The 26,240-nt window shown below is 54.1% G+C and overlaps 1 protein-coding gene across 5 annotated transcripts in view; it reads right to left on the minus strand.

Annotated features, from left to right (window-relative positions):
* Positions 1-26,240, minus strand: part of KIF6 (kinesin family member 6) — a 369,273-nt gene that overhangs the window by 6,254 nt on the left and 336,779 nt on the right. For 3 of the 5 annotated variants that reach the window (XM_053914011.1, XM_053914012.1, XM_053914009.1), the window contains 4 exons: positions 16,528-16,612; positions 14,758-14,893; positions 13,681-13,778; positions 4,612-4,716 (listed from right to left, as the gene is read on the minus strand). In XM_053914011.1, coding sequence (XP_053769986.1) covers positions 4,612-4,716; positions 13,681-13,778; positions 14,758-14,893; positions 16,528-16,612 — 424 coding nt within the window. Of the gene's footprint in view, positions 1-33; positions 582-3,389; positions 3,497-4,611; positions 4,717-13,680; positions 13,779-14,757; positions 14,894-16,527; positions 16,613-26,240 lie in introns of those variants that run through there. The other 2 variants (XM_045193235.3, XM_053914010.1) reach the window with 2 other exon arrangements.

Genomic DNA, 26,240 nt, shown 5'->3' on the forward strand with positions numbered 1-26,240 from the left:
GGTCACTAAGAACCCAGGGTTATTTTTCTTCCCTTAAGAATAAAAATTGAACCCTTGAACTTGTTTGTTTTGATGAATGACTTCCAGGCTGCTGTTTGTTTGGAGAACAAAGCTCCCAGCTGCAGGGAGGGTGGAGGCCAAGCGACCAACACCGGCGGCAGCAGCGCGGCTGTGGAGACCGCGGGGCCCAGTGGAGAGTGTGCAGAGAGCCTGGGCTCTGCTGGCTCTGCCATTTGTCTGCTGAGCAAGTTGTTCAACCTCTGCGTGCCTGTTTCCTCGCCTGTCGAAAGGGAGGTCACGCTCTTGGCTCCGGACACCTTACAGGAGTGTTGAAAGCATCAGATGGGATAATGTAAATAAAAGATGTATAACTGGTGACGTGCTGTACACATTTTAATAAGAGTCCCACCCTTCAGCCCAGCTGTCCGCACCGTCGGGGCCGAGTGCGGCAGGAAGACACCAGCCTGACGCAGACCTCGGGTTCGCGTTTCTTCTCTTCTGAGAGGGCTGGAAAAAGTCTCTGTGATGTGTGCAAAAGCTGAGTAAAGGTAACTTAAAGGTATTGCTCACTCGTGGACTTCCTGATGGGAGAAATGACAGTTGATTTTTATGAATTGTTCCGGGGAGGGGGCCTCCCTGCCCGCAAAGCCAACCTCTTTCTCCACATGGCCTGGAAATTGTATCTTGTACTTTCTCAAGAGATTTTCTCCTGCAGTTCTGGTCCTGTTTTCCACACCATCAATTTCCTTTGTTCTAGCAACCATTCCTTTCCGTATATAAATGTCTTCAAAACCATTTAAAACAAAAACAAAATCCTTCCCCCTCTGTGCCAGCTTCCTTTAGCTGCAGCCTCCTCTCCTCTCTTCACAGATAAACTCCCCTTAAAAGGCGTCTCCACTCACTAAACTGTGAATTTAAAGGCATCTAAACTCACAGAGAGAGGCGTCTCTGCTTCCTCTCCTCCCCTTCTTCCCTCCACCGCTGCAGCCATGGGGGGCTTTTACCCTCACAGTTCCTGGCCTGAAAGGACACTTGTCCAGGACCGTGTGTCATGCACACGGCCAGTGGTCCACGTTCTGCCCTTGCTGACTCAGCCTCTCAGCAGCACCGTGCTCTCCCGGCCTGTCTACCCTGCAACGTGCTCTCTGGCTGACTTGCCTGGGGTCACACTTACTCACCCGCTGGCCCATCTCTTGCACTGGCTACGCCTTCTCAGGGTCTCTGGCTGCATCTCCCAGCCTACCTCTAAATGTCATAGCAACTAGGGATTTGACACAGTGCCACAGCTTCACACCACCCAGACCTCCCCACTGAGCTCCCGACTCAAGTCCAGCTGTCTACTCGTCTCCTCTGGGCTCTCACACGGCATCCGAAACTCCAGGTCCTTCCCTCTCTGCCCACTCCTTCCTGTCTTTCTCATTTCAGAAAATGGCACCACCGTCCTATCGTCAGCTGCTCAGATCAGAAGCCCAGGAGCCCTCCTGGCTCTCCTGTCTCCCTCACATCTCATATCCAATCCGCTGGAAGGTCCAGGCTGCCCCCATCCCTGGCCTGGACCTCCCCAGGAGCCTGATGGTCGTGTTCCTCCTGGTCCCCTACAGCCCACCCTACATACAACAGCCAGAGTGAGCTCTTCAGAGCAGCAGTCCCAGCTCAACCTGCCACGGTTTGCATTCTTCAGTGAGTTCTCACTGTGCCTAGAATAGAAGCCAAATCCCTTACACTAGACTTGTGTGATCCTGCTGCCTGCCTGGCCACCCCCTCCCACCCCAGCCACCTCTGGCCTCCTTCCCATCCTGTGACTGAGCAAAGCTCCTTCCCTCAGGCCTGCTCACTCTCTGCTGTCTCTGCTTGGACCGCCCACCCACAGAACACCACACAGCTGCTTCATTCTCGTGGCTCAGCTATCGGGTTAAAGTTCTCTTCTCCAGGGAGGCCTCCCCCACCTGTCCAGCTAAAAGTGGACTTCCTCGCTGAGCTCTACATTACATATTTTAGCTATTTTGTAGCACTCATGAGCACTTCAAACGATCTCATGTATCAGTTGATGTGTTCATCACGTCTCCTCCCTCCTCCCGGAATGTCAAGGGCACTGTGTCTTGTTCACTGCCAAGGTACAGCTCACTGCACTGGTACAGCACCGGGCATACACGAGATGTCCAATAAATAGTGTTCCTTCACTGACTGGCTCTGCAGAACTCCTCGGTGTCTGGCACATGTCATTTGAGTATTTTGGGGATAGATGGGGCTTTGGAGATCACTGAATCAAAATTTGATTTTTCCCTTTTTCTTTTTTAGACAAGGAAACTGAAGATGAGAGAAAGCAAGTTAGGTGGCCAAGGCGTCACGAGAGGTTGGTGGAAGAGCCCAACGGTCTCAGGTCTCAGACAGACCTGACGATGGTGCTGCTGCTGCTGCTCCTAGTGGTGAGGAGAGGACAATGAGGAGGCCAGCATCCTGGCGAGGAAGCCTGCTTGCCACTGATGAGCACAACATGGCGAAGGCCACCTCTACCGGGGGTGCTGCACTCCTGTGCAGACCTCCCACTGTCTACACGGCAGAGAGCTGGTCATGAAGCCGAGCGTAGGCCCCTCAGGGCAGGTCTCAGTCGTTATAGGATCCGGGTCCTATTTCATCCACCAAGGAGCCCGTTGACATGTGAGAGCAATGCTAAGCCTGTCTAGTAGCCTTGTGTTATTGGGTCGAGGCTAAGAGTAGATGCAGGCTGGGGTAAGGGCCCTGAGGCTCGCCTGTGGGTCTCTGGGGAGAAGGAAGGCAGGAGAAGTGGTGGCCTGTCCACAGCAGGTGGGAACCTGCCAAGGGGAAGGGGGGGCAGTGGTGGAGAACGGGAAGGGCCTTCTCTTTCTCTTCCTGTTGTCTGACACACCACACATATGTTTTCTGTAATTGTTATGGTGTCCTCAGGCCTGGGTCTTCCAGCAGTGTTTACAACTACAACTCATTGGCAACATCCACGTTCCAGCAGGAGACTGATATTTCTAGCCAGGGATTCCACAAGTTACCAAACCTTTCAGCCCCCTCCTATTTGGTGAGGACTCAGCCAAAGGGAGGTGGCTTTGGGGACAGAGAATAAAGAGGGCTGATGACCTGGAAGAGGAAGAGATGCTTTGCCAAGCAGGGCAGGCATAGCTGGGCTGGCCACACTCTTTGCCTGTCTTGGGGTTTCTGTTACTGTCGTCAGGAGGACGCAGAGTCCAGGCACATGGAAGTGACCGCAAGGCCAGTCCCGTGGTTTCAGGAACATGCAGGAAGCTGTATGTTCCTACCTCCTTCTCACCTCACTGCCTTCTCCAGCCTCCCCTCTCACCTGTCCCAGGGCTGGTGAGCAGAGTGTGGTCACCTGTGGCCCTGGAGGAAGGTGCACTTACATTTCTTCTGCAGAATGTTCTGTCTGGCCTTGATGAATGCCAGGATGTCGGAATCTGTCTGGCTGTCTCCGGTGAGAGGGATGGACGACACTGGCTTCTCAGGGATGCTGGGGATAGCCACATGTCACACTTTACTACAACCTGTGTTTGGGTTCGGCGCTTACCTTTCCAAAGTGCTTTTTCATTTTCAGTGACCCGATGTTACCCAGAACACTGTGAGAATGAATTTGCCTCCTTCTCCCTCCCTCCCCCTTATCTGCGCAGTAGCCATGGCAAAAAGCTGCTATAGCTAAAAACTACATTTCCCAGGTTCCTTTGCAACTATGTGTGGTCAGGTGACCATGCTCTGGCCAATGAGATTTGTAAGAAGTACAGAAATCCCCTTACAAAGGGAGGGATGTATGTGGCTGTTCCCCTCTTCTTTCTCCATCCAACTCCTTCATATAAAATGCCCCCCAAGAAAACTCAGAGCAATGTACTCTCCTGGCTTTACCAAGCTTCCATCCTCACACCCATCCCTCCACACAGCAGGTGACAGTCTCCACTCCCTTGGAAGGCAGGGAAGATTGTATGTAATCAAATATCACAAGTAATTTTGTGATATGAATCACAAGTAATTCATTATCACATGTAATTTTTTGTATCCTCATTCCAGCTGCAACTCAGCCAGAGGTGCTAAAGCAGAATCACAGCAGGGGGCAGGGAGCTGGGCTGGGGCTACCCCTTCTCTGGTCTCTCTGGGGTGGGGGAAGGCCTGATGGAGTTCACCCCTGGGTGCCTTGGGAGAAGAGTAGGGTCTGCCAGGCACAAAGGGCAGGCACCGGGCAGAGGCTTGATTCACTTTGTTCACCCCGGAACGAACGGCTCACAGGACTGAGGCCAGGCTGGCTAACTCTGAGTCCTTCCCTGCTTGAGGACTCTGTGGTGGAGTTAGTGGCCTATATTGGGACTGTCCTGGGCCGACTCTTCTTCCCTTTAATGGCCCCATGTACATCTACTTACAGGGAGCATGATGCATCTCTGCCCACAGGGCGCCCCAGCGACACTGGGAGAGATTCCAGGGGATTCCAGGCAGCAGAGCGGAGGCGAGCCCTGGGCTCTGCCTGTGCAGCCCCGGGACAAGGGGCTCCTCAGGTTGTGGGGGAACCAGACTGACGACTCTGACCCAATCTGCCCACAGCAGGGGCTGTCACAGGCACAGAGGGAGGAGAAGACCACGGACCTGTCATCCAGGGAGGCTTGAGCGCTGGTCTGCTCCGGGCTGCACAGGATGGGGCAAGGCGAGGGCAGGATTTTCCTGGTGCTCACATCGCTGTAAAATCCAAACCTACGAAGAAGAAGGTAGGAGAGGAGGCTTACAAGGAGAAATTCAGTGTCTGCATTTAGGGGCTGTACGGGCTGAATATTTGTGTCCCCTCAAAATTCATCTATTGAAGTCCCAGCTTTGATGATGTTTGGAGGCGGGGTCTTTGCGAGGTGATTAGGTTTAGATGAGGTTATGAGCATGGGTCTCCATGATGGGATTGGTGTCCTTATAAGAAGACGAAGAGGGACCAGCACTCTATCACTGAAGGCATGGCGAGAAGGCAGCCACCTGCAAGCCAGGAATAGGGCTCACCAGACTGATTCTCTTGACCTTGATATGGGTTTGTTCAGCCTTCAGAACTGTGAGATGTGAATACACTCCTGTAGCTTAAACTTGTCTATGGGATTTTGTCACGGTAGCCTGAGCTGACTCAGACAGGGGGCCAGGACTCCTCTGCTGTGGAAGATGTCTTAGTCAGCTCAGGCTGCTATAACAGCATGCCACAGACTGGGTGGCTTGAACAACAGGAATCTGTTTCTCAGTTCTGGAGGCTGGAAGTCCGAGCTCAGGGTGCCCACGTGGCTGGGTTTCTGTGAGAGCCCTCTTCAGGAGAGCGGATGGCTGACTCACCTGTGTTCACATGGTGGAAGGAGAGAGAGGCAGCTCTCTGGCCTCTTTTTTTTTTTAAGGGCACTAACCCCATTCAGGAGGCCTCCACACTCATGACCTAATCACCTCCCAAAGACCCCACCACCAAACACCATCACATTGGGGATTAGGTTTCAACATACACATTTTTGAAGGACGCATTCAGTCCATAATGTTCCATCCTGGCCCTCCAGAACTCATGTCCTTCTCACGTGCAAAATACATTCATCCCATCCTACCAGCCCCCAAATCTTAACCTGTTTCAGCATCAACTCTAAATCTGAAGTTCAAAGTCTCATCTCAATTCATTTAACCAGGTATAGGGGAGATTCAAGGTATTCTTGGTTCATCCGGAGGCAAAACTGCCCTCCAGCTGTGAACCTGTGAATCCAGACAAGCTACGTGCTTCTCACACACAGTGATGGGACAGGCGTGTGACAGACATCCCCTTTCCAAAGGGGTAAGCAGAAAATAAGGAAGGGTGGTGGGTGCCAGGGGAGTCTAAACACTGGCAATGCAAACTCTCCGGGAGTCTGCAGGCTTGAGCGTAATCTTCGTGGGCTTGATGGTCTGCACTTCAGACTCACTAGAGTCAAGGTCCTGCCCTCTGGACCCACTGGGGCGGGGGTCAGCCAGGCTCCGCTGGGCAGGGGTCATGCCCTCACGGTTCTGCTGGGTGCCCGCTTTACTCCAGCTTTGAGCAGATGCCGTTTGGCCTGTTGAAAGCAAGCCAGTGGGCCCTCCTTTGGAAATGGAGGGGCAGCTCTGAAGGTCTCCGAATCACCTTTGGGGTCATTCTTCTATTGCCTTAAAGAATAGTGCACGTTCACAGCAGAATAGCTCTCTGGTCCCATCCTGTGAAATCCAAGAAGTCCAACAGCCTGCCTTCATTCCTCCCCAGCTCCTCCTCTTCAGTTCACACTTCCGGTGTTCCTGGTGGGGTGGCTACTGGGTCCCTGGTTCACACCCACAGTCATCTCCTTATGTCACTTGGCCACACCCTTGGTGCTCTCTTCTGCAGACGCTTCCTTATTTTTTGCAACAACGACAGGCTGAGAGTTTTCCAAGCCTTTACATTCTAGTTCTTTTTTGCTTAATAATTTCAACTTCAAGTGATCACTTGCTTCTTGTATTTTACTATAAGCAGTCAGGAGGAGCCAAGCCAATCCTTCAACACTTGGCTTAGGAATTTCCTCAGCTAATATCCAATTTCATCACATGTAAGGTCTACCTTCCACAGAATGCTAGAACCTGAACACAACTCAGCCAAGTCCTTTGCCACCTAATTACAAGGATTGCCTTTTCTTCATTGTCTAACACCACGTTCCTCATCTCTGTCTGAGACCTCATGAGAATGGCCTTTACCATCCATCCCTATTTCTATCAACATTCTGAACACGATTGTTTGTCTTCTCTAAGATGATGGAAGCTTTCTTGACAGCTCTTCTCTTTCCATTCTGAGCCCTCCTCAGAATTGCTTTTAAAAGTCCCTTTATGCCCTGGCCAGGGGCTCAGTTGGTGGGAGCATCATCTCGTGTGCCAAAAGGTTGCAGGTTTGCTCTCCGGTCAGGGAGCGTAGGGAGGCAACTGATAGATGTTTCTTTCACATTGATGTTTATGTCTCTGTATCTGTCTCTGGCTTTTTCTCTCTCTTCCTTCCTCTCTGTTTAAAGAGTCAATAAACATATTCCTCAGGTGAGGGGGAAAAAAGTCCCTTTATGATAGTTTTGGCTACTTCTAGTTATGTTGCTCAAAACTTTCTAGCTTTCACCAATCACACGACTCCAGAGCTGCTTCTACATTTTTTGGTGTGTGTTATAGCAGCACCCCACCTCTGGTACCAATTTCTGTTTGAGTAAGGTCAGGCTGCTCTAATAAAGTACCACAGACTGGGTGAAATTCATCTCTCACGGTTCTGAAGGCTGGAAGTCTGAGATCAGGGTGTAGCACGGCTATATTCTGCTGACAGCCCTCTTCTGGGTTTCGGGCTGCTCACTTCTCATTGTGTGCTTACACAGAAGGGGCGTGAGCTTCCCCTCACGACCTACTCCCTTCCCAAAGACCCCATCCCCAAATATTACCAACATACGAATGAAGTGAGAGTTTCAACATATGAACTTTAGCAGGGTGGGGGCGGGATGCAGACATTCAGTCCAGAACAGATGGTTCATACATTAATTTTCACATTGGAGCATTGCATGCACTGGATTTGCAAATTGAACAAAAACAACAAAGATCACAGTTGTCATTTATAGACACCGTCTACGCACCAGGTTCTGGGAGAGCGCTCTGCAAACATGCCATTTAATCCTCTCAACAGCCTCATTATCCCTGCTGTACACACGGGAAAACTGAGGTTTAAGAAATTTTGAAGGAGGTTAAAGGAATTTTGAAAGTCACCCAGCTGGTAGTGGCGGAATCTGGGTCTAGCGTGACTCAGTAAGGCTTCAGGACCCGTGCTCTGAGTCCTGATGCGGCATTAACCGGACCGACTTGGGTGCTCTGCGGGAGCATGCTGGACGCAGGGCTTATTCCTGGCCTCACCGGCTGCTCTTAGGAGGCCAGCTGTGCTTCCTGAGTGAGGAGTCAGAACCAGCAGCTCACACTGATGTGTTTTTGCCTATTTTACTAGGCTGCCTGGTGCGAGGGCCTCCCCTTGGATTCTTGGTTGGGTATGGCAGAACCCAAAAGCACCCCTTGGGAGATAAAGGGCCAATGGCCAGAGCTGTCCCAGACGCCAATGACAGGGTGGGATCTTCCTCCTGCTTTGGATCGGGTCCTGCCTAGACAGCGCGTCAAAGCTGGAAGAGGCCTAAAACGTCACCTGGTCAGAACCCTCCTTCTACAAAAGGGAACACTCAGACCCATGACCAGAGGCAGGTGCGCCAGTTTTGCCAAGTCTGCATCGAGTCCAAGGAACTCCCCAGGCCTCACATGATGCTGATTCACCCCTGATTACAGCCCCTTCCCCTTCCCCAGCTCCAGCCTCTGCCTCCTCCCGTCTCTTCCAGCATCAGGCCTTCTTACCCTGGGCCTGCCCTCCACAGGTTCAGGACTATGGTTCAAGCAAACAGGAAAGTGAATCAGACCTAGGACTTTTTACCCCTGAGGCTTATTTCCCAGCACCCCGGAGACTCTCCCCCGAGTGGGCCAGTTGAAGATCTGTCGTTTCATGAGGGCTGCTGCAGGACCAGAGGTAGCCACTAGGTGGCAGGCTGTGCACACTTTTCTTTAAGAACAGGGGTCAATTCCCAGGGCTCTAATTGAAGAGTTCTGGGTGCAGGCCAAGAGAAGGGAAGGAGAAAGGGCTTTCCATTCTGCACGTCCAAGTCAGTTTGGAAGCCACAGCAAATCTTGTAAGATCAAGTCAATAGCACACAAATGCTTCCTTAACTCGATGGTTTCCCAGCGGAGCCTTTCCTAAGACTCCAGGGAGTGTTCAGAGGGGCCAATTGGGAGTGGACGGGAGAGGGCAGAGAGAGACGTGGCAGGGCAGAAGGGCACTGTGACCACACCGTGGCAGGCCCCCCGTGGGCCCAGATGCCCAGCCTGGTGCCCCGAGCAGCTCGCGCAGGGGCATGGCACAATGCGAAGGCGGGGGGTCCTGGAGGAAATAACTCTTCTGCTCCTGAGCCGCTCCAGTGTCACCGGATGCCACAGCTTGGTCTCTGAACCCTCGTGTTGCAAATTGCTTCTATCCTTTCTCTTGACCAACCTGCCTTTGGCACTGAATTCATTTCTCATGTTGACATTTGTTCTGGCGAGACCATACCAGCCATCAGAATTAATTATGTTTCTTAACAAAAATTAATAAGCAATATTAATAATAATTAGACCTCCCGGGTTGCCAATCAGAGCGTTGTGAATTTAGTGTGATCGGCCCGCAGGCCCTGAGCATCCTCGGGGAAGTGATGATGTGGGGTTTCTTTCAGACCCGAGGAGCGGAGGAGCAGCCCCCGTCCCGCACTGAGTTGTCAGCAGCAACCACGCTGGAGCTCAGGTGCAGACAGCCAGCTGGACTCACTCCCTCGCTCCGGCAGCTCCTCAGTGGCACTGGCACATTCATCTGCTCATAGGATAACAGTGTTGGAGGGATCTTGCTGCATCTTACAGAAGACAGAGGGAATTCCAAAGAGGGGAGCTGGCTTGCCCGAGGGCCCGCTGCTTGAAAGAGCTCTGATGAGGGTTTAACACACTCTTTGTGAAAGTCTAAACAGGGGGACTCTTGGAGGTGACCACTGGTGATCTGATGGGCTCCTGTGAAATCCAAGGTCCTGAACCTCAAGGTTAAAGATCTCTTAGCAAGTGCATCCAGAGATCATCCTGAATTGGAATGCCCAGGAATGCCAAGCCAGCCCAGGCCCTACTTGTCAGACAAGGTGGAGCTGGAGCACGATCCTAATGGCTGGTTTCTGAAGGACACCATGTCCAGGGCTAGTTCTTAGATCTAGTGTGTGGCGGGCACTGCCTCAGGGAGCTGGCCGGTAAAGGCCTGGTAAAGGGCACATGGGCAGGCAGTGGAGAGTGGCAACCTTTGCTGATAAGGAGACGGGAGAAGGGCAAAGAAGCGTAGAGAGGCCGAGAAGAGAAAAAAAGGGAGAAAGGGAATGCAGGATGGGGGTGCAGACAGTTAGAGTGAGAAAGTGGAAGAAAGCACGGGAAAATGAAGGAAGTGAAGGCGTAAAGCTGAGAGAGGAGGGGAGGCAGGGGGTGGGGAGCAGGGAGCGGGAAGGAAGGAGGAAATGCTACTCAACTTGGAGCCTGGAACTCTGGAGTAAGCCGTAGCTCTGCACATTACTAACCAGAGTCTAAAGCATCACACCCTCTTCCTGGGCCTCAGTTTTCTCACGAGTGAAACGAGGGGATTCGCTTTCGGGTTTCTCAACGAAAATGGTGGGGCTGATAACAGGGAGGTCTGGTTTCCAGGCCAGAGGCTGGCCTTTGAGGGGAGCACAGATTTGCTCTTTGCAAACCCTGGCCCCGCAGGAAAATCAGAACGTGGACACACTGAAAGAGGAGAGGAGAGGTTCCAAGCAGGAGAGGCTGGTGTTCAGCAGAGTATAAAGCAAGCACGTTGGTATGAAACAGTACAGAACATGAGCAGGAAAACGCCACCTCCCACTAGACAACAGAATGTACACGTGCCCCCGAAGGGCAGTCATTAATGTTAACGGAAATTGGCGCGAGGAGTGGGGTGGCGGGCGGCCAGATGCTGGCGGGCCTGGGTTCCAATCCCGTTTCAGCACCTATTAGCCGGGTGACCCTGAGCAAGCTAATCAATCTCTTGGAGCCCGGTGTCCTCACCTGTCAGCTGGGGACAGCCAGAGTGCATACTTTGCACATTGTTGGGCGCCTGGCCCAGGGGGCCCTTGGTGAACGGCAGTGGATGTCATTACCGTAAGAGAAGGAAGTCGATGCTGTCTCCTTGGGGGATTTAAGGACGCCGACAACTAGCCCTCCCCTTGGATGTGCACGGACACTGTTTGAGGTGCCACAGTGACCCAGGCAGAGCTCTGTGAGCTCTCTCCATCAGCCTGATAAAGCAGGTGGCAGGTGATTTCTTTGTCAGAGGGGAGCCCTAGGCCTCTCCCTTTCCGAGCTGTGGCCGGAACTCTTTTCCTCTCACCTGCCTGTTTATAACCTCTCCAGGTTCTGTAGTTCTTGGTGTTGAACTCCTGCCGTGGGAGGGAATTTGGGGGTGCTGACCACTCGCGGTCCAGGCATCTTAACAAACACTGCTCAGGACAATTGGTTGCTTCTGATGAGGGCTAGCGACTGGGCCAGAGCACGGCTGCCACCTCAGATGACGGGGCCCAGGGCCCGCCCGAGAGCCATCTCCCCAAGGACCGTGCTTCAGCGCCCTCAAAGGGCTTGCACAGTGCTCTGGGAGCGAGTTGGGAAAAGCTCCCATGGCGATCTGACACGTGCATTTGAAGTTCAAGGTTCTGGACCTCACTTTGCAGGTGCAGTCTATTTCTACCTCGTGTCCCTGGGGTGCGTTTACAGGGCCTTTCCTGACACCCCCAGTCATCGCAGGCACACACACACTGTGTCTCTCTTCAGTCATTGTCTTTGGAACAGGAGAAAAGTTGGAGATGGGGCTTCTGTTTGTTGGGCAGGATAGTTCCACCAGCAGGAGCTGTGCCGGAGATCAGACTGAGCCCGGGGATACCCAGCGGTTCTGAGCCTCACGATGGGGAGGGGAGCCTATTCTCCTGTGGAGGGCGCAGGGGGGCTCGGAGTGGAGCCAGAGCACTGACTGGGGGAAGCTCTGGCCTCTTGGCTGGCTGGATGTGTGTTTTTCAAGCATGCTCTGTGGAGTCCCGCGGTTTCTGGGAGGGGGCCTCTGTGGGGAAGGAGGCAGGTGTGCAGGGCTGCAAACGCAGGTGCCCCCGAGGCTGCCAGGGACCCAGGGGAAGGCACGGGGAAGGCACCGATGCCAGCTGCCTGGGCTGCCTGGAGCAGTGTCGCTGTCGACTTACATGGCCTTTCACTCTTCATCAATGGCCTATTTTTAGAGAAGTTTTATAGGAAACGGAGCAGAGAGTACAGAGAGTTCCCATGGGACCCCTCCTCTCTCCTTACGCTTTTCCCGTCATTAGCGTCTCTGCATTGGTGTGGTATATTTGTTATATCTGATGAACTAATACTAATACATTATTATTAAGTGATAGCTAACGCAGGGGCTCGCTCTTCCTGTTGTGTATTCCACGGGCTTTGAGAAATGCGTATCACATATCCACCATTACAGTGTCCCACAGCATAGTCTCATTGACTTAAAAGTCCTCCGTGGCCCTGACTGGGGACACTCAGGGGATTGACAATTGTCCTGCAAAGGGAAATGTCGACAGTTGGATTCCCAGCCCGGGCACATGCCTAGGACGCGCATTTCCAGTTCCCAGTTAGGGGGCCTGTGAGAGGCAACGGAGTGATGTGATGTTTCTCTCCCTCTCTTTCTCCCTCCTTTCCCGTATCGCTAAAAATAAATAAACACATAAAATCTTTTTAAAAAATCCCCCTGCATTCCCCTCTTCATCCTTTCTCCCCTCCACCCAGCCCTGTGGGTATCACTGATCTTTTTACGGTCTCCGAAGTTTTGCCTGTTCCAGAATATCATAGTTGGAATCATATGGTGTGTAACCTTTTCGGACTGGCTTCTTCCACTCAGGAACATGCATTTAACTTCCTGCGTGTATTTTCGGCTCGATGATTCCCCTCTTCGGCGCAGAGTAGTACTCCGTCATCCGGAGGCTCCAGTTTGTTTAGCCTTTCGCCCTTGGAAGGACAACTTGGGTCGATTAGGGATAAAGCTGCCGTGGACACTGACGCGCAAGCGTTAGGGTGGACAGAAATTCCCAGCTCCTCTGGGTGTCTCCTTCAGCTCTTCGTGCTTGTGACAGTGGCTCAGACTTTTCCCGTGTCTGACGACTTTGGCAGCTCTGAGGAGAACGGGCCAGGTGTTTTGTAGACCGTCCCTCCATTGGAACTTGCCCGCTGTTTTCCTCATGATCTGGCGGGGTTGCGGGTTTTGCGAAGACAACAGAGGTAGAAAACCGTTCCCATCACATTATATCAAGCAGACTGTCTGTCACCTGCTCCCCACCCCCCGCTCCCCCCAGCCCTCCAGTGAAAGAGCTCAGCCCCATCCAGACCCACTCACAGGATCCCTCCTGGTGGCAGAGGCAGAGGCCGCTCTTCTGCCTGGCCTCTGTCACGAGACTGTCCGTCGGGGGGCTGGGGACGGCTGAGGCAGACTCTGCTGCCTGACTAGTGTGTTTGGCACCAGAAGGGACCTGCCTTCCAAAGGCGGTGAGCGGGGAGGTGCAGCCCCTGCTGGGTTGAGCCTTCATTCAGGGAAAGCGGCTCTGGGCCGCCCTCCTCATCCTCACCAGGCTGCCCTTCTCTGTCCTCACTCTGTGCTGGCCAGTCTTTACCAGAGGGCCCCCCGGATCCTGGCGGGCCAACTCCCCTCCGCCCTCCCACAGACACCCGCCCCTCCCTTTCCTCTCCCCCTCCCACGCTACTCTCCACCCCCACCTGCTGCGGACCCCTTCTTCCTGCTCAGGGCAGGACCAGGGCTTGTGCAGCCAGTCAGCTGCTTCTCCTGTTGCCATGGCAGCGGGTCTGTGGCTGTCAGAGCGAGGGGAGGCCTGAGGGGTTGTGCTCAAACAGGCCTGAAAGGCACCAGCCTGCGTATTTACACTCGATTTAACTGTGAAAGTGAATGACCCTCCCAGGCCCTGGAGCCTATAACCGTTTAGAGCAGAAAGAGCGGGCTGAGGGCAGGAAGGAGCCGTCTGGGGGCCCCTGGCCTTGTCGGCAGAGTTGTCTTCTTACCTGCTGTCGGAGAGGAGCTGGGGCCTTTCGTGCTGCGATTCCGGCGCCTGGGGGAAAGGCTGCGTGTGGCCGAGTGGGTCCCCTGCTGCAGAGTTCACCTGTTGGCCCAAGAAGGAGTTTCATTCACAGTGTTAGCCTGAATCTGGTGACATGGGACATGCCCTCCATTTAGTTCCTGGGGGCAAAAACTAGCTATAAGTTGGCGTCCGTGGCGCACGTGGGGAGAAGGAAATGGAGACGTCGTGACCATTCCTCGTGAGGTTCGTGAGTGTGATGTCAGGCACCAAGGCACTGTTCGGGTGGCAGGGTTACAGGTAATGTGTTCTTTTCTGGGCTGTTTTCCCAAACTGAGCATGTGTCACTTTCTGCAGTTAGGAAAACATGTTCAAAACGTGATCTGATGATCCTCCAGAAGTCCTTTCTGGTTCTGCTTCCCTCATCCCACAGAGACGCGCCCCTTCGTGTGGGGAGCAGCTCCGCCGCGCGCCCCTGCATGTCTCCACACAGGGCCCATGTACAAGGCTTTGCTGCGGCGTGCCTGGGTCTCGGCAGAATGCCCAGAACACGAGAGCATGGGGGTGTGTGGGCTGCTGCCGCTAGGCTGTTTCCCACTTGCCTCCCTGTCTCCCTGGGATGCCATCACGGGACAGTTTAGTATCACCTCCCATGTTCTGACGAGGCTTACTGCTTTCCGGCTCGCCCCACTCAGGGTGCGTCCCCACTCAGGGTGCGTCCGCAGGCTGTAAAACTGCTCAGTGGCAGCACAGAATTGGCACCTCAGGAGCAGGGTGCCCCATCATCCCTGTTGCAGTCACCTGGTCCCTTTTAGGTCAGTGACATCCTGTGGGACAGAGGACCCACAGAGCTGACGCCTTTGTGTTTCTTGTTACTAAAACGAGGGCTTGCTTCATGAGCTGCGGCTGAGGGCACGTGGGCCTGGGAGTTGAAGCCCCACACTCTTCCCCTGGCAGCCCCGTGGGGGCTGTGTCTGCCTCTCCCCAGCTGCCCCCATGGTCCCCAGGCCCCAGCAGGAGGGCGGGTGCTAGGGCAGCAAGGGGCATGGCCAGGCACCCATACCTGCAGTCTGCTGGCCTCCTTGGTCCACCAGGCTTCAAATTCCTTCTGCAGCTTCACCTTGGCTTTGTCCATGAGCAGCTGTAAGTGCTCTATCTCCACCTTCAGGGCCTTCAGGCGTGTGAACATTGCTTTATACCTGCAGTGGCACCAGAGAGGGGTCTTGAGGGTCACTGGTGGGAGGGAGGGCTGTCCGGGGTCACTCGGCTGCCCGTCTGTGCCTCAGTGCTGAGTTGGTAAAAAGACCCTGAAGTTGCCCACCAAGGCCAGGGTGTCCTTCCACCACAGAGAAGCAGAGCCGGGTGCTTTTGTCCAGTAGGCCCACGGGCCTCTGTGTGGGAGATGAATAGCCCGTCTCCAAGAGTGACAGCGGCTGCTCCGGAGCTTTGGCAAAGGGGCAGACGCTGCTGCGGGCACTGGACATACACACGCTCATTTAATCCTCTCCACAGGATTACGAAGAAGACACTGTTACGTCATACCCTTTCCGCTGTACAGCTGTGGAACCTCGGGCATGGAGAGGTTAAGTATTGTAACTTGTCTCAGGGCACAGAGCTGACAGTGAGAGGGGCCCGGATGGGGCCCCGGGCCCTCTGGTTCTGGAAGCACAGTCTTCACTGCCTCCCAGTCCGCTGGTTCACCCCGTGCTGAGGACCAGAGGTGGCAGTGTGCTAGTTAGTGCACGTGTGGGTGTGGGGCACACTGCAATGAGTCAGAAGTGGTCCAACGGGGAGCACTGAGCTGACCCCGAGGTTGGAAGTGAGGACCAAGGGGTCAGGATGGGGCACAGTAGAGACACAGAGGGGTGGATCGGAAAGGAGCTGAGACAAATAAATGGAGTGAGGGGAGAGCGGACACCTGGGCAGTGAACCCAAGGGGCGGAGAGGGCAGTGCCCGCTTTCCAGAAGGAGGATGCTGGCAGGAGGAGACACAGCGCACAGTTATCAGGAGCGACCTGCCCACCAGCTGCAAGGGACCTGGTCCTCAAGTCTCAGGATGGCAGGGGTGTGTGTGTGGCGGGGGTGGAGTGGAGCAAGGGTGGAGGGGTTTGCTCAGGGTGCGTGCCTAGCCAGCCTGGGGGTGGCCTGTGTTGCAAAGACACCATTGGCACCTCGGGCGCAAGGAGGTGACTCGTTTGGTCTCCCCAAATCTCTCCATGGCGTGGGGGAAAGAGCAAACACTTGTTGAATGCACGTACGAATGAATGAACTGAGGAGCCTGACTGGCGTGTTCAGCAAGATTCCGTGATCGTGCTGAGTATCAGTAATGGCCACACGTCTGTTTAGGCTTGAGGTTCCTCACTCTGTAGTTGAAATCACCTGGGGACCCTAAATGGCTACAGGGGGGGTACGATGTTCTCAGGACGCCTTACAGATTAAGAGACAGAGGAGGGAGGTGGGTGAAGCCACAGGTGGGAGGCAGACCTCTGTGGTCATACTTCTTGCCTCCCCTAGATGGCAGCAGTACACAAGGCTGGTTGCTTCCGCAGCGTCAGCCTGAGACCTTGAGCCCGGGAGGGGGACCTACAGCAAAGGGCTCTCCCTTCCTGATACCTCTGCTCTTATCCCAACCTCACCTGCTCAGGGTTCCCTCTAAAAGCTCAAAGGTGGCAACTTCTCAAGCTGTTTTAGGACCCAGCTGCTAGGCCCACTTCCCAGGGAAGCTCCAGGCCCGGTCAGGGCATAGCCACTCTTTGGGCCCTAGGCAGCTCCAGTCTCCCCGGGAGCCCTCTGAGGCTGGGGGCAGGGCGGGCAAGGAGAAGAGAAAGGGCACCTTCTCTTTTCTTCTTCCAGTTGTGACCGCAGCTTCTCTTCCAGCTGGTCTGGCCCCGAGGGCACGGCCACGTTTTCAGAGATACCTGGAGAAGGGAAATCAGGGCCCATGGTTTACTTCAATGGGGGAGAAAGGCAAAGGGAAAAGTGCGATATTTAGGCAGACGATAGAGTCAAATGGATGAAAGGGGGCCCTGTGAGTTCCTTCCGGGGCCTCAGGATGGGAGCCCGCTTCAGCCCCCTCCTCTGGGTGACAGCCCCTGCCCCCATGAAAGCCCCCCTGAGGCTCCTGTGACTCTGCTGGTCGCCGTCCTCACGCCCAACAGCTGTCACAGGAAGAGAATTCTTCCTTACATCGCTACTAATCCTTTTGCTATTGAGTTCACTCATTTCCTCTGGAGTCCCCAGGGAAGAGGCAAAATAGAATTTCCCCATCCTCTGGTACAGAGCCCTTTGCAAACCAAGAAGACATCATTAAACCAGCTCACATCTTTCTTCTCACCAGCAGAGGGGCTGAATTCTGTAGCCTTCTGGTTTTGACTTCTGTCTAAGGCAGTGGTTCCCAAGCCCGATTCACCCAGGCACTGCAACAGGAGCCGAGACCCACACTCAGATGCCCTGCCCATGAGACAGGGTGACAGGACCGTGGCGAAGACTTGGGGAGGGCTGTGTCCCCACGTGTAATGACCACCACAGCTGGTTGCCGGGCTGCCTGCTCTGGCTGGTGTGGTTGTCTGGGACCTGTTCTTTCCTGGCTGGGTGGGGAGGTCTGCTTACCCTCCCAGGAGTCTCTGTGGGGGCTGCACTGCGCTTTTAGCCTCAGAGAAGGCCCTGCTTCCACCTCCATGCAGGGCAGAATCCACTATGCGCTGGGTGATTTCTCTGGACGTGACCAGACTTAATCCTTCTAGTACCCGTCTGAGGGGTTATTCCTACTTTACAGAGAAGGGCAATGACCTCTGACTGAGGGTCAGAGAGGTTAACTTGAGCAAGGCCACAGGTGTTTGTTTGATTGCAAGGGTCTTGGATTCAGAAATTCCTTGTAGGACATGTCTGATGCATGGCCATTCGGTTTCTGCCTAAATGCTTACTTCCAGTGGTGGGGAGCTCACTACTTCCCACGATAGCACATTTCATTGTGGGCAGCTCTGTTCCCCTCTGAGCTGAGACCTGCCTTACTAGCTTCTTTTCAGCTCTATTTTGGATCTTTGGAACAGTATAGCATGCCGTCCTTCTAATGTGATGCTCCTTTAAATATCTGAACAACAAACAACAACGAAATACCACATGTGTCTGGAGCGACATTCTCAGGCTGACTCTGCCCTCATGGAAGGGCTCAGTGACAGTTAACGTTCTAACTGATCTTAAGTCCAGAGTCTAAATCTGGACATGACACTCCGGATGTGTCTGAGAGGGACAGGGCAGAGAGGGGCTCGCCTCGCTGTTAGAAGTTTATGCTCTTTATTTCCATAGCCGGCGAATTACTAACAATGACCATTTATCGAGTGCCTTCCGTGCGCCAGGTTCTGCCAAGTGCTCCATACACCTTGTTGCTAATTCTCAAACAGCCCAGCAGGGGAGGTGTCACTGTCTCACTCCAGTTAGACTTGGAGGCTCAGAAAGGGCTGTGAACAACCCAAGGGCACACAGCTAGGAAGAGGCAGGGCTGGGTCCAAAGAGCTGAGTGTTGATACCAGGCTCCGGTTCCCAGCAGCTTTGTCATTGTCTTGCCAAGTCAGTTTGTCATGGGCCATTATTAAGCTTGAGGCCAGTGGAAACATTTTTCACATTTTTAGGAGCGGTTGTCGCAACACGTGCTCTTTCAGTGTGATTGTCGTTTCGAGCCCAAACGCAACCTGCCTGTTTACTGGGGGTTCGGCCTGTTGAGAGGCCCTTACTCTGCCCCGTGCTTACTTCCCCTCTGACGGCCATTTCTGTCATTTCCTAATTCATTGTTAAGTGTGTCTGACAGATTAGGATTCTGTCCTTTATCTTCCAGGTGCCTGTTGCTTTTTACCCCTGTGTCAAGTGCCAGCTGTCACTTGTAAAGTGACCGAGCAAGCGTCTGCCTCCATCATTGAAACACAGGAGATGTTCCTTAAACTTCCCAACAGGAGACCACACTGTCACCCACGCTGGTGCGTTTTATTGGCCCCAAGGAGCTAGACCGCCTGTCCGTGTGGCTGTGCGCCCCAAGCTCAGCCCCCCAGGGCAGGGACTGGTCCTTCTGCGCTTTGTATCCCCCCGACTTTGTTCGCGGGTAGGGTGCCCTCAGCGCTCTGTGTTCACTGCCCTTGTCCTCTGAAGAATGTCAGACGTGAGAAACTGAAGGAAGTGTCTCAGCATCGAACTGATAATGAAATGGTAGGACTTGAAACAGACAGAATATTTCCTCTCTCAACAGTTTCAGAAACGGGCGAATGTATCTGCCAGCCTCTTAAAAACAAAAGCTGTGATTCTCCTTCCTTCTTTTAATACTTTTGGGCACCACTTCAAGACAGCCTCTGAGAAGTCCCTCCTCTGCGGTGACTGGCTGGGCGGCCTGCACACACACACTGCACAGCTGGACGCTGGAGGCCGGGCTCTGGGGCTGCCCAGGGGAGGCTCATCCAGCGTCCCCCCACCCCCAGGCAGTCTCAAGGGGCCTCGGGCATGGCAGAGGCCGAGATGGGCTGGCTGCCCCAGCTCGAGTGCCGAGCCCTATGCAGGAGAGGGGCTCTTGCCCTGCCCCGTGGCTGGCTGTCTTTTCCTGGAGCATCTTGCAGGTGCCCCTGGCAGATCAGAGTTGTGGGCGTCCCGGAAACCTGAGGGTGCCCAGGGCCCTAGGGCAAGGAGAGCATTCTGAAGGCAGCTGAAGAAGAATGGAAGATGGTGCCAGCTACCGTGTGCGGGGCATGCCCTTGGCCCCACTCACTGTGCCATCTCATTCATTCTCATCCCTCTAGCCGGCAGATGTCATCACCTCCGTCTTCCAGACAAGGAGGCCAAGGCTCAGGGTGACCAGGTGGCTTGCTCAGTGCCGTAAAGCTACCAAACAGCAGAGCCAGCCTTTGAATCTACGACTAGCCATCCGTCCACTTACGTAACAAATGTTTATGAGTGTTGACAAGGGCCCGCTCCTGTGCAGGGGCAGCCCACTGTGGAAGGCAGACATTAAGCTATCCAAAAACCGAGTCGACGGTAGAACGCCAGGGGTTGAAAGCTTCTGTGACGAAAGAGAAAGCTGGGTGCAGGTTGGAGGGCAGCCGTATTAGGCAAGAAGTCAGGGGCCTCTCTGAGGAGAGGGCATTGGAGCAGAGCCCTGGATGGAGAGAGAACAGCGTGCAGAATTCAGGGGTGAGAGCAGAGCAGCAAGTGCAAACGGCCTGAGGCGTGTCTGTTGGTGCATCTGGAGAACAGTGGGAAGGCCAGCGTGTCAGAGTGTGCTCCCTTCTACCTGGCGTGATGTTGGGGTGTGAGAAAGATCACTAAAACTCCTCTTCCCACTTCTCCATTCTTCCCTGACACCCCCCTCCCCCTCCTCCCTCACCACCACCAACCTCACACACACGGGGGAAGAGAGAGTGGTGGGAGCTGAGGCCAGTGAGGAAAGAGATCAGATCACACAGGACCCTGTAGTCACGGTAAGGACTTGGGCTTTGAGAGAGACCAGAGGCTGGCGGCTTTGAGCAGAGGAATAGCTTGCTCTATCCCTTTGGTAGCTAAGCCAAGTGGGGTTTTTTGCTGAGCAAGACAAAGCTACTTCAAACTGAAGAATAGTTAATGTGAGGTGGCGCCAGCATGCTGCAGACCTGTCAAAGGATCTAGGCGAGAAAGCTGGGGCATGGAACCTTGGACAGCCGGAACGAGGGCATAGCATGCCCCCAAGACACGAGCTATCTGCCTTGTCACGACAACCAAAAGGGGCTCTTGCCAAAGTTGCTGTCTGCTTAGTGAAATGCACTGCAACCCCACCAGGAGACAGCCCCTGGCTGCATCTGATGCTCTTGGCTGTTCGGCCTCTCGGAAGAGAAACAGGGGCTGGGAACTCAAAGGGAAGTGAATGAAAGCACGGAGCAGAACAGAGGAGGAGGGAGTTGCTAAAGGGCGCCTGGGCTTTGTAGGTCTCCGTGCCCGCTGGGACTGCTGCCAGAGACAGAGCCTCCAGTCACCTGACAGGAGCACACAGAGCCCTCCTTTCAAGCACGGGCTTCTGGCTGGGACAGGGGCACAGGAGGTCACAGGCCTGAGTGGCCCCTGAGGTCACACTGTGAATCTGTATGGGCGGTTGGCTCCAAAGCATCACAAAAGCAAGAAGGAAGGGCTTTGTGCCTGCGGCTGTGGATCTGAATGTCACACCCGGAGGAAGCCCTGAGCTGTCAAATAGTAACTGAAACTTCAAACAGGGCACACTCGGTCCCGGGTTGGCCCTGCCTCTGCAGTGCCAGGTTTTCAGGAGCTAGCAGCACGCGGAGGACAAATTGCCATGTGAAAGACTCCATAATTTAAAAAATCAAGATGAACCGTAGTGGGATTGAATTATCTGATTACACTATTCTGAAAGGAAAAACTAATCGATCAAGTTTAAGCAACAAAAAAGGTTGTTAATAAATGTGAAAGAACACGATGGTTAATTAATCTCGTTTTACATTATTTCCCTGGTGGATTCTGATGCTCACCCCTTGTTAAGAAACACCGTTGAAGGCTCCGAGCCCTGTTTCAAAGCAAGTACTTCCTGCAGGAGATAGCAAGAATGCAGAGCTGCCAAAGGTTAGGCAGGGTGGTGTGTGAGCTAGTGTGTCCCTTCGTGCCCTGTCCACCTGCCAGACCTTTGCGAGCCGCTGTGGGGAAAAAGGGCCTCAGAGTTTGAAGCAAGGAAAGTCCGCTCTCCGTGGGGCTGGAGCTGCCTGCACTGGCCGGTGTGGGTGGTGGATGAAGTCTGAATAACGATACCCACCGTGCGGCTGCTCCATGGGTCAGGGACTTCAGGTGTCTTATTATCACAACCCCCACTGCAGGTGAGTTCTGACAGCAGAAGTAATCTGCCCAGGATCACTCCACTGGTGGGTAGAGCGGAAGTCAGGAGCTGGCGTTATCTGACCTCAAAGCCTGTAATTCCCCCCCCCCCCTCCTCCCGTAAATGAATCCAATAATGAAGGAAGACGCAGGGCAGATCATTGAAGTCGGTCTTGACTTGTCCTTGGTGTTTGAAGGCGACGCTGTTTTCCTTAGATGCCTTTCAGGGCTGGGGCTGGGGCTGGGGCTGAGAGAAGGCCTCCGTTTCTTCCCGAGTGCTGGCCTGTGAAGGCTGCCCTTTATGAACCAAACCATGGCCTGCACCCTCACTCCACCTGGCGCCTGCAGCTCGCCTGCTGGAGCCTGCCCCTCTCCAAGTTCAGACCCCGGCTCGCCCAGAGCCAGCCTGCCGCGTCCACCTCCTTGACGGTGTGCAAGGAGTCTGAAGGAACAACATTGACATTCAACCGGGCACCGGAGCCGAATGTGGGTTTCCATAGAGCAAAGGCCGCAGGGCCCAACGTGGCGGTCCTCCGGCCAGCGCTGCGTGGGAGGAGGCCGTGAGTTATGTGGCTCTTCTGTGGCAGGCAGACAGCAGAGCCAGGGCAGCCCCCCAGCTGGTCGCCTCAGCTCTCCAGCAAATGATTCATTTGCTGAACACCCTCTCTGGGCCTCCTTGGGGCTAAACTGACTCGCAGAACTGTAGATCACTCAGCCTCACCTTGTTTGAGAAGTCGAAGTGTCCGTTCTTGTGGAGATTAATGGTGTCAGTGGCTCAATGCCCACGATGGTCAGCAGCTCAGAGGCAAAGAGTCTGGCTTCCCAATCAGGCCATTTTGTGTTTAATGGCTCAAATTTATTGTCAGCTGAAGCGATCACATGCTAACGGGGACTCAGTGCCACCATCCATCTTGGTGTTGATTCTCCAAAACAACACAGCTGCCCATGGCCTGCTCAGACGGAAGGGTGTGATGAACAGCACCCTGCAGGCACACGGCTGCGCCTGGTAACGGCACACTCACACTCACAGCCACGGCCACAAGCCCCACACTCACTGCCTCTGCCTTCCCCTCAGGGAGAACAGGGCACCCTCTAGAGGGGACATGGCCCTGCTTCAGAGCATCACAGTTGTTTGGCGTGCCAGTTCAGAGCACAGACAGGCCCAGACACCCCCTTATAGAAGGCCGTCTGCCATCTCTTCCTGCCTGAGTTACCTGTCACCTCCCCTGCTGCTGCTCCGGGCCTTGCCGCCTGACATCATGCCCCTGGGGTGGTGGCCTCCCTCCTTCAGCCTTTGCTCCCTCCCCTTCCCCATCGTGTTCCCTGGGGGGGATGTGCACCAGGTCAGTGAACTTGAAGGCAGTATGCAGGAGACCTGGGGCATACGGCGTACCCAGGAAAGCCATTTCTAGTCGTTACTTGCGTCAGCTCACACAGGTTCCCTTCCATGGCCACCTCTGCTCTCACTGTCTCCTATCTCTTCACAGTCCTTTCTGCTTTACCCCAAGATCTGCCTTTTGGCTTCTAGTCAGCATTTCTCTGGTGGCAGCCACTCAGAGCCTGGCTTGGTGATGCTCTTACCGAGGCTTGGCTCGTAGTGCTTCTCCCGCCCACGTCAGCCCTCCAGGGGCAGGTCTGTCCTAAGGCTGCCCCTGCCTGCTCCCCAGCCCACTGTGACTCCTGCCTTCAAGTTCACTGACCCTGGTGCACATCCTCCCCAGGGAACCAGATGGGGAAGGGGAGGAAGCAAAGGCCGAAGGAGGGAGGCCACCACCCCAGGGGCATGATGTCAGGCAGCAAGGCCCGGAGTAGCAGCAGGGGAGGTGACAGGTAACTCAGGCAGGAAGAGATGGCAGACGGCCTTCCATTAGGGGGTGTCTCAGCTGGAACCATGCTTGCATCTGAACCCAGAGTCCAAGTCCCTCGGCGATTCTACCCTCTCTCACTTCAGCCTCACTGACCCATGGTGACCGCATGCCCCAGTCCCAGTGGCTTTTCGGAGAGACATCTGCAGGGACCTTGGCATCCCTAAGACCTGGTCACATCTTTGTCACACAGGACCCTGCCCGTAGGGGGTGTCCTCAGGACACACACGACCTCCCAGGGAAGACAGTTTCTTTCGTGCCTGCAAGAGTGAGCCGGGCCATTCCTCCGAGCGATGCCTGAGGATGAGGGTCAGCGGGGTCTGGGTGATCGCCTTGATTGGCTTGTGAGAGAAATTTCAGGACTATCAGGAACTGAGATGAAGACTCTTCACAAAACTGTCTCCTTCCACTTCTGGAAAATGTATCTGATACTAGACAATTTATAAGTTAGTATGTTCATTTGGCAAAGACGTATTATATACAGTCAAAAGTTCTGAGACAGACCTCACAGCGGAATTGGTATGTTTTCAAAGGAAGATGTCAAGAGGTGGTTAGGCAACCAAAATACCCACATTCATGGAAAGGACTGGAAGGAATTTTTGAAGAGAGTTTCATTAAAGAGAGCTAGCACTTGCCTTAAGCCTGCCTTATCTTCTTCATTGGGGCGATGTGTGTAGAGGTCCTTCTCCCCCTCTCAAAAGTAGTCACGGGGCTCTGGGCTGGCTCGAAGGAGACCACTTGGAAAGCTTGGTAAGAGTTTTCAGGCAGGATAGTGAGAAGCTAAGAAAATTCCTTGGCAAGTGGAGTAGGGAAACTAGGACAGCTGAACACAATGGCCTAAGCAATTTACAGCCAGGTACAGATGGCTGGGGGCAAAACTGGGAAAAACAAGGACCTCACCTCCAGGGTAACCTCTCCTCCCCCAGCCTTTCCTCCTTGGAGATAATATCTAGGCCTCACTTGTACTTTAGCTCTAGGCCCAGAGAAGCAGCAAAACCAGGTGGGTGATGCCAGAACCAACCGCAACAACTAAAGACCCCCCTACCCCACTGACCAATCAGTGGAGCCCATGACCCTGCAAGAGCACACCTGAAAGGGCACACCTGGAGAACTGATGAATATTCTGCTGAAACCCTCCCCTGAGACCTGCCCCAAGAGAGATAAAGGCCTTAAGACAAAGGACCCAGGGCTTGCACTCTCTGGGGAGCAGTCCTCACCATGCCCTTCTTCTTCCCCCACTTCTTTCCTCACAGGCACGAGTGGGGAAAGGCAATGGGCAGCTGGCAGCTGGTTCCAGGCTAATCTCCTCAACCCTGTCCCCAAAGCCCCCTTTGCTGTGACCTCCCAGTGAGCCAAGGCTCTCCTGTTGCTTCTTCCATGAGGAGCCCTTCCTTGTCTTACTGTCAACAGCTTTCAGAAAGGGATTCTCATAGTCCAAGCAACAACAACAACAAAGAGAGTCCTTGGGAGTGTGTGTGTGTTTGTGGGCACACACGTGTGCCCCATGGACTGATGTCTGATTCCCGTTCAGGGACCCTAGAGGGCAGGGCCTGGGCTGACGGCATGCTAGGAGCGGAGCAGAGAGCTGCTGCTGTGTTCCTGTGGGCCCGGCGTGGGCTCCGGGCTCCGGGCATGGAAGAGAGGGTATGGTCAGCTTAGCGAGCTGGTAAATGTGTAACAACCAGTTCTCTGAAAACAAACAAACGAACACCCTGATTTGTAGCGGTGGCCAACTTTGTGGTGTACATGCTCCCGTCATGGCCAATTTTATTCTAATTAATCAATTTATTTTTAAAAGATTGTATTTATTTTTAGAGAGAGGGGAAGGGAGAGAGAAGAGACACTGAGGGAGAGGAAACACTGATGTGGAGAGAAACATAGATTGGTTGCTTCTTGTGCGTACCTCAACCAGGGACCGAACCAGCAACCCAGGCCTGTGCCCTGACCTGGGATCACACCAGTGACCTTTCACTGTGTGGGATGCTCCCCAACCAACCGAGCCACACCAGTCAGGGCATCGCGACCCCTTTGAAGCTACCAACACGATGCTCCTGAATTTGGACCTGGGAAGAGGTAACCAACGTTTCGCATGAGCCAGTACGAGCTGGCTACCACCCACTTAGACTCTAGCACATGACTTCAGGCTCCGATCCTTTTTATAGGGCCAGCTAGAGGGGCAATGGGACCTTAGTAGAAAAGAGCCTGGCAGTGGACCACGGGGGGCTGGGGGCTGTGCAATGGACCTATTCCGTTTGCTTCTCCAGACCCACGCTCCACCCCCTTCCACTCTTCTGCTACTTGGCCCGGGAGGCTGGCTGGCAGAACACAGCACTTTCGTACCCCTTGCCTCTGGCTGGGCTCAGCCGGTGGGGAGCATGGGCGAGTGACTGGAGGCTGGGAGGAGAAAGAGGCTGAGGTCGTTCTTTCTCTGGACATCTCTGCAGGTACCATGAGCTGGATGCGTTGCTTGACTGAAGACCCCAGCTCCTGTCAGACGGTTCGAGCCTTTCTGTGTTCAAGTCCTGGAGCCTGCTCACTTCTCTCGCTCCCTGGAGGCCTAGGGGCGGCAGGCAATGCTTCCTGCCTTGCTGCTGTTACTACGTCTGGGCTGCGGTGGTCTCCCCTCCAATGTCCCCGAACGGCTCACATCTTTGTCCACAGACCTTTATCCAACTCTCTTCCTCACGCTAATTTGAGTACTGCCCCCTGCTTCCCGTTTGGACCTTCACTCGCACAAGTTCAAAAATGAAGATTAATCGGAATCAAATTGGGGTTTGCTTTTTACTACCTCTATTATCCCAATGATTCCACTGACACAGTAATTTCACTTGATCTCTGAACTGTTGGAACCGAA

The sequence above is a fragment of the Desmodus rotundus genome, chromosome 11 (assembly GCF_022682495.2).
Source record: "Desmodus rotundus isolate HL8 chromosome 11, HLdesRot8A.1, whole genome shotgun sequence".
NCBI lineage: Eukaryota > Metazoa > Chordata > Mammalia > Chiroptera > Phyllostomidae > Desmodus > Desmodus rotundus.